Source organism: Sparus aurata, chromosome 18 (genome assembly GCF_900880675.1).
Source record: "Sparus aurata chromosome 18, fSpaAur1.1, whole genome shotgun sequence".
In the NCBI taxonomy this organism is placed as follows: domain Eukaryota; kingdom Metazoa; phylum Chordata; class Actinopteri; order Spariformes; family Sparidae; genus Sparus; species Sparus aurata.
Window position 1 is genome coordinate 29,140,725 of NC_044204.1, and position 12,148 is coordinate 29,152,872.

Below are 12,148 nucleotides of genomic sequence, written 5' to 3' on the forward strand. Positions count from 1 at the left end.
TTCGTTTTGTCATTTAGAAAAACTTGAGAGAGAGAGAGAGAGAGAGAGAGAAAAAAAAAAAGTTCTTCTTGATAATCAGCCGAAAAAGTGCTGTCACAAGATTTCAAAAGAGGGGACTATTTCTGGAGATGCGTATTTCTGTTGACTTTCAAAAAAGCTCACAGATTAAATTTAATTTCGCGTCAAGCGCGGCAGCAGTGGTGGTGACAACATTGATCACGGGGGGGGGGGGGGGACAGATATAGCAGAGCCCGAGCCAGGAGACAAACACAAAGGGCGAGCGAGGAGAGAGGAGATTGTTGTAAGCTGGCCGAGTGTTCCCTTTAAAGAGTGGGCTGCTGACAGGAGAAGGGATCGCTGCTGCTGCCTCCCTGCGCACGCCGTCTCGATCCTCTCTGAGCGTTGTGGAATACATTCTCGTCCTGATTCCTTTCTGTCTCTTCTTGGACAAGAGGAAGGAGCTGCATGTCTCTCTGCAGTGAGTACTGTTTCATGTTGCATCTGGAGAGGTTCGCCTCTGGAAGTGGACATCGTGGTACCACAGGAATAAGATTATTCATGTTGAAAGTCAGCTAAATGATGTCATCTGTAGTTTTTTTTTAGAGATAAGAGGCTCAATATAATGTTTAAAAGATGGAGGTTTGAAGGTGTGGAGGTGGATTTCTGCTGTCCAACAATGTCACGAGAAAACTTTTGAGCAACTGTTCAAGGTGCTGCGAGGCTCGAGGGGTAAAGTGTGACACTTGATGCATCACCAGACTGACCCGAGCTGTTCCTAAAGATGAGTTTCTTCTCTGGTTGCAGTGGTTTTAAACGCTCTTATGTTCACTCTGGATCAACAGATATCCCGCAAACTTACTTACAGGGCAGCACAGGCTGGATGTTTGCAGGTCGGAGCTTCATTATGCTGAATTCAAAAAAACAAAAAACAAAAAAAAACTATCTAACAAAGGAACGCACAATCAACTGTCCAAAGACTCCACACAGGCTGATGTCCTCCAGCTGCTGCAGACGCAGCACCTTCAGGCGTTTCACCCCCAAAGTTAATAAAAAACCTAAAAAAAACAAACAAACCAAAGCAGACACCTCAGATCATGTAAGCGGGAGAAATGCGCAGGCTGTGTGTGAATGGGATGACGCATAGCTCTGCAAAGGCAAAAAAAAAAACTAAATGAGAGCAAACAGCAAAGATGGTGAGCACCAGGCAGCTCCGGCTCCTGCTTTAAAAAAAAAAAAAAAAAACAAAACCCTCCAGCGCGTCGACGGCGCAGCTCAGCTCTGACTGACTGACTGCAGCTTTTTCTTTTTGGATGAGAGCTCGTTTTTTCATCCTGAGGTGAAAAAAGAAAAAGCAAAGACAACAACAACAACAACAAATGTCCACGGTGTGAATCGGCGCTGTATCGCGGAGGGGGAGCGCTCCTCTCCTCTCCTCTCCTCTCTCTGGTCTCCCTCTCTCTCTCTCTCTCGGTGTGTATCCTGTTGATTCAGCCTGCCGAGCGTTCAGAGCAGCTCAGCTCAGCTCAGCTCGTCAGGAGGGAAAAAAAAAAAGGACAAACCTGTCGTCTCATCAGCTGCACTGGATGATCTCTCTCTCTCTCGGTCTCTCTCTCGGGGGGTTTTCGCGAGTCTTCAGCGGACGCTTCTGTGTTTCTGACCTCTAATTTTTTTTTTTTTTGTACCCTCCTTCTTCTCCATCGCTGATTGAAGACCTCTGGCACGAACCTGATCTCCGGTTTCCAGCTTTTCTTTCTCTCTCTCTCTTTTTTTTTCTTTGTCGCCGTAGAAAAGCAGGTCGTGATTTTTTTTTTCTTTCTTTCTTGCATGCAACACAACGGGATTCATGGTGGGAGCGTTTCCTTTCATCAATGTGCATTGATGTAGCAGAAAACGTGGAGGAGATAAGGTAAGGCTCACAGGAGGCGGACGGGCTCTCTCTCCGCTCCTCGCTGTCTTTTTTTTGTTTTTGTTTTTTTACTGGAGATTCCCCCCCTTTTTTTTTCTTGTCGTGCAGCGTGCGTCGACGCCTCGGACGTTTCCATTGATATGTGATTGATAAACAGCTCAGCTTCCCACGGTCCATTGTCTCATGACATGGCCCTGCTGCCGCTGCTGCTGCTGCTGTTGCGCTATGAAAGGAGACGTTTTGATGAATATTTCCCCTCTCTCTGTCTCCCTCTCTCTTCCCTTCTCTCCTCCACAGAGCCCTTATCTCAGCACCTGGAAGCCTTGGTAAGGATTGGAAGGAGGACGGTCCGCAATTAAAAGGATTTCGATTCTTGTCTAAATCGGGAATTACACATCCAAACTGGGATCTATGAGCGGAAAAGTGGCGAAGCCTAAAGAAGACAAGGATGCTTCCAAGGGTAAGAGGCGAGCCTTGCCTTTTGCACTGACTGCTTCTTCTCCTTCTTCTTCTCCTTCACCCCTTCCTCCTCTTCCTCCTCTCTCTCTAAATCACAGGTTTTTAAAATATATATATATATTTAAACGCGACCATGCGCCCATTCATCCAAATCCATGGTGCTTGTTATGAGGTTATGGCTGGAGACAATAGCAGCCACCGGATGGGGAGCCGTTCCCACCTCCTCCAGCATGTGGTGCATGTGGATTCCTGCTGCTTGAGGAGATGTTAAGATGTGCTGCTGTGGGCCTACATGCTGCACGATGTGTCGGGGTCTTTTTTTTAAATTTTTTAATTTTTTTTTAGATCACATTGCTTTGACTTGCGCTGACTTGGTGATCGAGACGATGAGGGACAAACAAAAAGCGAAGAAACAACACGCGCGCGCACACACACACACACACACACACAACATTAATAATAATAACCCCGATCTCCACGTTAGAAGCGGAGGAGATCACGCTGAGCCGATGGCGGTGATGTCCCACTGTGTCACCGGCATCCTGTTGAAACGTCCCTTTGTGCGTTTTCCTCGCTCGCACCTTTATCCGCATTCTGGTTTGCGCGCCCCCCCCCCTCTCACATACACACACACACACATCTGTATCACATCTGTACGAGCCTCTGTCGCTCTCCTGGCCCGTGTGTTTATGACCTTTGAGCGTGAAGACAACAAAGATGAAGACAGGAGAGTGAAGTGTGTTTACCTACGGGGAGGCGCAGACGTCTCCACGACACTGACACGCAACCGGCGCACACGTTGCTGCGCCTCTCTGTCGCGGCTGCACGTTCTGTTCTCTCAAACCAATTAGAGAGATATTAATAAATAAGCCATACGCGGCTTGGACAGTGACGCAGTTTGATTGCGTCATGTGCATGCACCGCTTTGACTGGAATCATTTCTTCTTGTGGCCTGAAGATGTTTTTTTTTTTTTTTTTTTTTTTTTAAACGCTCAGTGAATAAGCACGTTTCCCCATCCAGTGTGTAACATAAGCTGCTCTCACACTGTGGCAGCGTGCCCGTCCTGACCAGCCTTCCTTGTTTATTTACAGTCGAGCAATTCATTTGGGTCTCCTTGTTGTCCGGCCCAGTTTTAAAGGTGCTCACAACAAATCAATACGACTAATTGGCTTATTTTGGCAGCCCTGCGAGGAGTGCTGATGCGCCTGGCTGATGTTACTATAAGCGGCACATGATGTCACAGCGGAGACCAGAGCCCCGTGTGCAGGAAGTTTGCTTTGGTTCTTCTTCAGGTTTGTTTTTCATTTGTAGGCCACGCGAGGTTTTCTCCTGCAGAATTAGTCTCAGCTTACAGGACATAATGAAGGTTTAATGAGCTACCGTGATAAGAATATCATCTATTTTTATCATAGGCTACTATACTGGAGAGACTTTGGGCTACATATACAGTGTTTCCCACAGAATGACCGGCTCCCTGTCCATGACTGAGACTCATAAATCCACCATCTTTTTCGGACTCGCTTTAAAAAGTTTGCCCCCGTAGTGTTGCTTTAATCGTTCCCCTCAATGTGAACTCACTGGACCGCTTCCCCTTCCCACTTCTCTCTCCCAGCATGCATCTGCTCCTTTGACTTTCTTTGTTAGCAGAAAGTCAGACTTAGCATCGGCCAATTACGATGTCACAACCACATGTGGAGCCGAGCTTGTCGTATACACCCCACATCGGGCGAGTCGTTTGGTCGGCTTCAGCCCCCCCTCAGACCCCGCAAAGGATAAGCCGCTATTGATAATGATTGAAAGGATGAATGACAAAACAAATTGAACCAAACTAACTTACAAACCAAAACAAAACAGCAGCCAGAGCACATGTTCTGCTGACAGCACAGCGAGCAAAAAAAAAATATGCTCAACAGAATTGATTTCCAGATTAACCTCTGCAGCAACTTTCCCTCTCATCTCCTGGTGGAAATCGATGGCATGTGTGCGAGTGGCTGACTCATTTGAGCCCGAGGGCAGCGCCATCTCGGAAATCTCTCAGATGAGAATGAAAAAAAACCCAAAACATCCTCGCCTTCTCCAAGAAACGCTCGACAAAAAGCGTGCTCTAGTTTTTGTAGATGCGCAGCCTGAGAGCCAAGAGCTGACGTCGCCCATCTGCCTTCCAATTTTAGGGAAAAGCTAAGAAAAACAAAACAAAAGGAAAAAAAAAAAAAAAAAAAAAAAAAGGAAGTTCACTCTCTGCACCGCTGAGAGGGTCACTTGGTGCCAGCTGCCCTCCATCAGAGGGTTGAATGGCACAAGAGCCGGGAATCGCACGGGGGGAAAATCAGCAGTGACCCTGCCAACGCTGGCAATTGTCAGGGAAGCAGTCCATTAAAGCCGGAACCACCTGCCATCTTCACAGCTTTTTTTTCTGCAAGCTGTTGGCCTGCAGTTGGCCTGCTTTTTCAGAACAGAAGTGATACCCCCCCCCCCCCCCCCCCCCCCCCCATTTCCTCTAATCTACCCTCATCATTCTGAAAAGACTTTTGTGGAGTCTTGCTCAAGAGTCTCTCAGCTAAGTCTCTGCTAATGGACCGGGCTGCTAAATTTACACACAAGCGTATTCAATCATGTTTTGTGTCTACTTTTCCAGATTCGGTTAGAAACCCCCCCCCCCCCCAAAAGTTCTCTGAAACAAGAATTTATTTTTGGGGAAAAAAAAAAAAAAAAAAGTCGATAGGGACAGGCGGAATAGAATTTGGAAAAATAACCTCTCTCAGGATTTACGAGCATCCAAAACTATATTGATTTGATACATTTTCGCTGTGGTGGTCCCGGCAGTGAACACATCAAAAACTGACATGCCATTAAAACTCTGCAGCTCAGGACAAAATCACTTCTCGTCACCTCGGCGTCAGGGTATTTGTTTTTTTTTTTCGTTTTTTGGGCTTTGACGAGTGTGAGCTTTGTGACAGTAATCTGTTCTCTGCTCTGTGGCTCAGTCAGAAAGGCCACAGTTCATCCTGTACCAGTACATGTGAAAACAGAGAGTATGCACGCACACACACGCACACACACACACAGACAGACATGTTGGGGTGGAAGGAGGCGGTGTGCAACGCAGCTCCAATATCACCGCCAGTGAATCATGGTGTGTTAGCTTCCCCCCCGTCCTTGTGAAGTCGTGCAGACAAAGTGACGTGTCAGAGAGTGACGTACACATTCTCTCAGCTTTACAACTTTCCAGAGCCTGAGAACTCAGCGAGACGACCTCCTGTTTGGACCTATTAACACTGCCGTATTGATGCAGAGCGCATCAATTATGCAGATTTCCACCTTAACAGTTCGGCCTGCTGACATTAATACGATCCGCAGTCTAATGCTCTTACACTTTCGGTTTAAGAAAAGGCAACATCAATAGTTTATGGGCCCTTTCCCGTACGCATTTTCTTGCAGGCAGCGAGCTAAGAACTTCGACTGCGCCTCTGTCACTCCCCTCGCACTTCATCTCAGCGCAGTGATAGACTCCCCTCTCGGGGTGTGAGTGTCACAGCCAGTGGATTCATGTCCGCCTCGGATTGCAGGCCCGAGCGCAGCAGAAGGCATAAGTCTTGCATATTCGCAGGGCGATTAATTCAGCGCGAGGGCCAGCCACAGAACTGAATCAATAGATGCACAGAGATGAGTTTCGGAGCGGCCTCATTAATCACAGTGCAGGCAGCGCTGTCCTCCGCATCACTGACACCTGCTCCGAACTCGTCGGCGGAGCCACACACTGCGTACGCCGTCGTTAAATTCTGTTTAGAGGATTTTTATTTCTAGAGAAGCCTCTTTGGATGGCGTGTGGTTGAGAGGAGGATTGTTTAATTGTTAAGACATCATTTCATAAGAAGTCGATATCCGTGGTGTCAGCTCTCTCTCTGAACGTTCGACGGATATACGCACAAGTTCTCACGCTTTGCTGGAATTTCGGTTAAGCAGAAGCAAAGTTGCTGTATCATGTTGAAGTATATTGAAACAGTCTGCAGGGTAGAAGTAAGTACATCTCACTTTTTTTTTTTTAAGCTGTGACCAGCAGTCAGTGTTTGCACCCCACGGCGCGGATGACGTCAGGTTACAGCGAGACACACTACGGTTTTTCCTGTGCAGTTTCGTCGGTGTGTTTGTGTGTGTGTGTGTGTGTGCCAGCTCAACTGGTAGTGCGGCAGATTTTCATGTGGGGGTCCTCAAATTTTAATCCCGGCGTTTGGAAAATGACTCCAAATAAATCTTGAAGCCGGCAAGCTCACAGGATTTTCTGCTTTTTTGACAGGGTCAGCTTAAAATGATTTTTTTCTCTTAGATACTATTACAAAATTCACTTCTGGCTTTTTTTTGGGGGGGGGGTGGTTTATATCCTTCTTAGCGACACTATAATCAAAACAGAGAACGCTCTGGATTACAGTCTGTAAGCAAAAATGTAAATGTTATGTTCTCTTTCTCTTAAAATGTAGATTTTTTTAATTGCACAGATGGACTGACACACTAAAAGAAAGAGATTAGTCTTGAAAAGACCCCCTGCCAAGTTTAACGCTGCCAAACAGTTCATCAGTTATGGAAGGGAGACGTGGAAAAGATGGTGAGTTGGTGCGTCTCTCTGCAAAGTTTGTTCAGTGAATCTGTTGAGAAGTTATGCGCTTTTTTTTTTTTAGCCGGGTAGCATAAACAGTTAACCACCTTTCATTCGGTTCTAGAGCTGCCTTTCAAGTAAATTTTAAGCCTTTTTATGTCTTCAAATCCATTTGGAAGTTAGACATCTTTTTGCAATAGCCACCTCTTCCTGCCATTCACTTTTTGGCACTAACAGAGCCGTGCACCTCCACACCACCATGCCAAATTTCAGCCTACTAGGGCAAGAACGGTGGTCGCCAAAGTGTTTTTGTAAAAGTTGTTGTGCTGTATTGGGGGCCCATTATTCCAAAACTCCAGTATTCCTAAAACTGGTTTACTGGACCATACAGCCCAGCATCCCAAAAACTAAACCCAGCGCTTTGAAGGTGTCTTGTCCCGAAAACACACACTTGACCTCGTACCCAAATTGTTGCCTACTAGGTCAAAAAAAACTTTGGCCGCTGAAGTGTGGGGAAATCTTTGTGGACGTGGAATTATAAGTTCAAGCAAATTAAAAGTTGCAGCACTCGATGAACGTCACAGGCCTTGCCACATGCAAAAACACAGGGCTCTGTGAGGACACGTTCCCCTGGAAGTATTTGTGGTGTCAGGGTGGCGGAGTCGTTCCCTGTCAGATTCTTTCCTGATACTGACGCAGATCCGGCCACACTGCCCGGAGGAAACCGGTCTCGCCTCGCATCAGAGATCTGCCACTCTCCATCGCCGGCTCGCACGCTGATCGCTGTTTGGGAATGTTCAGAGCCCATCTCTTCAATTCCTCTGTCAGCTTAGGGTTCTGAGTGACACTGTGCGTCCTGTGACTGGTGCATTGGCTTCTTTACAATCGTGTTCTCATAAGTACGCCGGCCACGTCGCCAGAGCTGGTCGTGCCAAAGTTTAAAGTGGCGAGTTGATCAATTAGTGGTGAAGCGTATCTGCCAGCGTGGCCGGGGGAAAAAAAAAAAAAGGCGTTTTTCATCCTCTTAATTTCTCTCGACATTGAAATGGAATCACGCTCAGTCTTACGTCACCGCTGCCAGAAGTGTTCTGCCCCTAAAATCTCTAAATACCTGACTGCTCTGCTGCATTAGTCAGCTTGCTGCTGGTAATCCACAGAGCTGCATGTCTTCTGAGGTGAATGGCTTTGTGAGCGGTGCCCTCAGCGGCCACTGGAACATGGCTGCCTCCGGTTGGAACTCGCCTCGCCGCAGAAACGAGCGAAAACATGATGACCGGCGTCACCGACTTCCCGCATGGCTGCTCCTCTTCCTCAGCGTCCTTCATCCTTTCTTCCCCTTGATGTGTTAATACTCCTCTCAGACACTAAGTTGGTCACGTCACTTGGCTTCCTCTCTCAACAACTGTCGCTCAGAGGGACTGAAGGGTTTTAATCCTTGTTAACGAAATGGCCACGAATGTTAAAACATCTGGCTCTCTGCTGAATCTCACCGCTGTTTCGCAAACACTGGAGTACGCAGACACATCGGCAAGTGTAATCTCACAAACCAGACAGAAATTGTTTTTTGGGGGTTTTTTTACGAGTGTGTTTTAGAGACTCTGTCGCTTTGACAGATTATTTTGTTCTGACATTTATAGCAGCAAAATCATTTTCCTCCGCCTCAGATTTATCTGTAGACCCGCCGACGGTGAACGTCGCTCATGATAATAATCTAATGTCTGCACCTGAATCCTCTCATCAGAAAAAGAGGAGTGCGGATCAGAAGATCGCACAAACAGGTGTGGGATTATCTACTACCTGTGGACGTTGGATTACTGCAATTTTTACTTTGCAGAAATGCACTCCATGCTGCAGCGGTTAATCCCATCTAAAAGATAATCCCCCGTAATTGTGGTTATGTGTGTCAAACTGCCCCGGCGACAATAAACGACGTCCCTCCGCAGAGTGGGGATGACTGTGCTTTTCGCTGCATTTTTCAAAACTATGTCACGTAAGGCTTTAGCGGGACAATATATGGGACGCGCTAACCCTATATATCATGGTACTCAAAAAGCAGAGTTGAGGTTGGCGCTCGTCTTCTGGCGCAGCGGCGAGGAAGCGGAGGACGTGCCAGTTTTTTTATCGACTGGCTCGTTATCTGCTGAATTAGACAAAGATGACATCAGCAGAAAATAGTCCACGAGGTTGTATTTATCTGGTCTCTGTTCCACTGCTGCGCACCGTTACGACATCACATAGTTTTTTTTGGTTTCACGCTCATTGTATAGAGGATATGACAAATGGCAAACAGAATCAATCCATCCCCGTGTAATACCTTTGCCAGGCGTGTGACAATCCCGAGTCCGAGTGCTAATGGGCTCATGGCGGATCAAATGCCGTCAGCCCATCTGAGATGAAGGGAAGGGCTCATCTGTCCGACCGAGCACGTTGCAGCACTGACTCATTTGTCTGTAAGCCTTCACACCACCCCTGAGCTCGCTTTTAGCCCGGGTACAGCATGTGCCACATGCACTTTCAACAGCAGCCTCATACCACAGATGTCTTCTTCATTTATCTCAAAACACAATAAGGCACCGCCGAAGGTTTCGGGAAGCGAAAAAAGCTCGCCGACGAGGTTATGTTTTCACCTGTGTCCCTTTGTCAGTTGGCCGGACGGTCGGTTTTGTCAGCTGGATTACGAAGAAAAGACGGAACAGATTTCAACCAAACGTGCATGGAGGACGGGTCTCGGACCAGAATGGACCCTTGTTACCTTTCAGTGCGGATCCGGGAATTTTAACATTAGATTTTCATTAACTTTTCAGGGATAATGCACGGATCCTGATGGATGAAATAAAAAAAAGCTGCCGTGTCTAGGTGTCTGTATCTGTGAGCGAGTACAGTCACATGCAGATCTTAATACAAATCTATTATTACTTCCGCACACAGTGGAGATCTTGATTCCATCTTCATTGTTTTCTTGCCCTGAAACTTTCACAGATCTGGTGAGCTTAAATCACGGTGAAGCAGTTGTGGGTGGTTTAACCTGTAGCATGATTGAGGGATATCAAGTTTGATATCAGATTAGACTTGACTGAATTAAAGGAGACTGTTGAGCCTTGGCAGAGGTATGCGCTCTACTTAGTGCAGTTTTTTGTAATGGAATGGGTTGTTGTACTGCTGTGCTGTCTTTTTTTTTTTTTTTTTAGTCAACAGAGCAGGATGGTGGTCAGAGCGTTGGTTTGTCCTCCACACTGGGGACATTTAACGCCACATCTTTAAACGGTTGATTTTGTTCCCAGTGCTTCATGAAAGTAAAGCTTGTTAAAAATGTCCTGAAAAATTGTTTGCACCACGACATGTCGACAAATGAAAATGGCTGACTGACTGAATGAACTGGTACTCTTCACCAGTAGATGTAATATTAGCATCGCTCTACTGACATGGTGTTGAGTTCGCGGATGTGATTCATATGAATGACAGTTACTTTACGGAGTATTTTCGTCTTGTCGACTCTGTAGCGGGCGAGGCTTTGCCCTTTTAAATCCCCATTATGCAATCTTCCCTGCTGTATTCATCTCCTCTGACCTCGTACTGATCCCCCCCATTACAATGTGTGAAATTGCAGGTGGGCTCCTCACCTCCCGGTCATCTTTAGTTTGGAATCCACAATCGTATTTCCACACATCAGATTTAGATTTTTATTGTGGGGGGTACTGTGGACTTGGCAGAATAGCAGACTTCCCCTTGTAGAGAGTAAAAAAAAAAAAAAAAAAAATCAGTCATTCAAAACATAGTTCAGCCTAGAAGTTGAACCCTAACTCAAATTTTTCATGCACAAACGCCACGACAACAGAGCGTGTACAGCGCTGTGGAAAGCTACTGGAGCCTTCGAGGGCACAACGAGGTCACGGAAGCAATTGCAGTATTCCAAGGTCACCGTCGAACCAATGAGATAACGCCGTCACACAAGAAAACCCTGCGCAGAGCCTGGCGGGAGAGACGCACACTGGTGGAGAATTACTGTGAGCTAAAGACTGGAGAGAGCGTCACCGGTGAAATACTTCTGAGCAGAAGTCAAGGTCTCAAAATCGTGCGGTGTACAGAGGTTTTATGGCCTGCTGGGTTCTATATTTTAAATCATGCTCAGGATTAATAGTTGCTCTGGACATGAACTAATTAAAGTTGGTGAAAATTATAAAGGGGATTAAAGGCGAGGTAAGAAAGGGAGGCGATAAGGCTGGACCAGTGGTAATAAACAGGAGCCACAGGCTGGAACAGAGCAGGCCGGGGAGGCAGCGTCTAACCGGCCAGCAGGCCTCTCTAGTGCTGACATTAGGGCAAATGATTGCCTGTGGGTTTGTGCAGAATGCAGATTAGTGATTGGCAGTTTCTTAACTTCGAGCGCGGCTGTAGTCTCCGTGGCGATGATTCACCAGGAAGACATCAGAGCAGCAAACCACCATCTCCTCCGCACACATGCAGAGAATAGTTAACAGGATTAGCCGCTTCTTGCTCTTCCCCAATCCTGCAGCTCATTTCGCAAGCGAGTTACAAACCGGGCTTCACATCAGCTTGCATCAGCGTTCCACCTCAGCAGGTCTCGCTGCCTGTGAGAAGATGCATCAGTGTGGAAAGCAGAAGGGAAAGTCCTGAGCTGACCTGGGCCGGTAGATTTGGGGTAGATGAAGGTATTTTTTTTAGGAGGCTGGTAATGGTATGACGAGGCCTGATCTGTTGCTTGTTGGAACACACGGCGCTCGGAGTGTGCCGAATGTCGAAAATGAACAATTGTGCTTTTTTAAAAAAAAAACTGCTCCTGTGCGAGTGAAGTGTGTGGCAGCAGTTCCAGTTAAAGATATCCACAGCGGCGGCAGTGAGGAGGGAGCAGATCAGGTTGGAGTTTAAAGATATAAGTGTTTTACATTTATTGTAACAACGGCGCTCTGCTGGCGCATTGTGTCTCTGAAGTGCTGCTGCCGGCTGAAAAAAATGCATTTGAATTTCTGTATTTTGTTTGTGTTGCAGATAAAAAGGCAGTCCAAATCCTGTCTCCATGGATATTATACAAAACACAAAAGGGACGCTGTAGAAAATATTATGGGAAAGCATAAAAAAAAAAAATCAAAACCGTGATGGAAGCTGTATCTTCTTAAAGCAGAGCTGTTCAGCCGGTCAGACACATTCTATATAAACTAGAACGGCTGGGAGT

General features: G+C 46.6%; 2 protein-coding genes across 5 annotated transcripts in view; one reads left to right on the plus strand and one right to left on the minus strand.

The window, feature by feature from the left end:
• Window positions 1-12,148, minus strand: part of f9a (coagulation factor IXa) — a 175,542-nt gene that overhangs the window by 22,281 nt on the left and 141,113 nt on the right. The gene's annotated exons all lie outside the window — the stretch shown is intronic.
• The window catches only part of fgf13a (fibroblast growth factor 13a), a 110,979-nt gene continuing 99,114 nt past the window's right edge, over window positions 284-12,148 (plus strand). For 2 of the 3 annotated variants that reach the window (XM_030396236.1, XM_030396239.1), the window contains exons 1-2: window positions 1,467-1,906; window positions 2,204-2,366. In XM_030396236.1, coding sequence (XP_030252096.1) covers window positions 2,318-2,366 — 49 coding nt within the window. In that variant the 5' untranslated portion in view covers window positions 1,467-1,906; window positions 2,204-2,317. Of the gene's footprint in view, window positions 479-1,466; window positions 1,907-2,203; window positions 2,367-12,148 lie in introns of those variants that run through there. The other variant, XM_030396237.1, reaches the window with a different exon arrangement.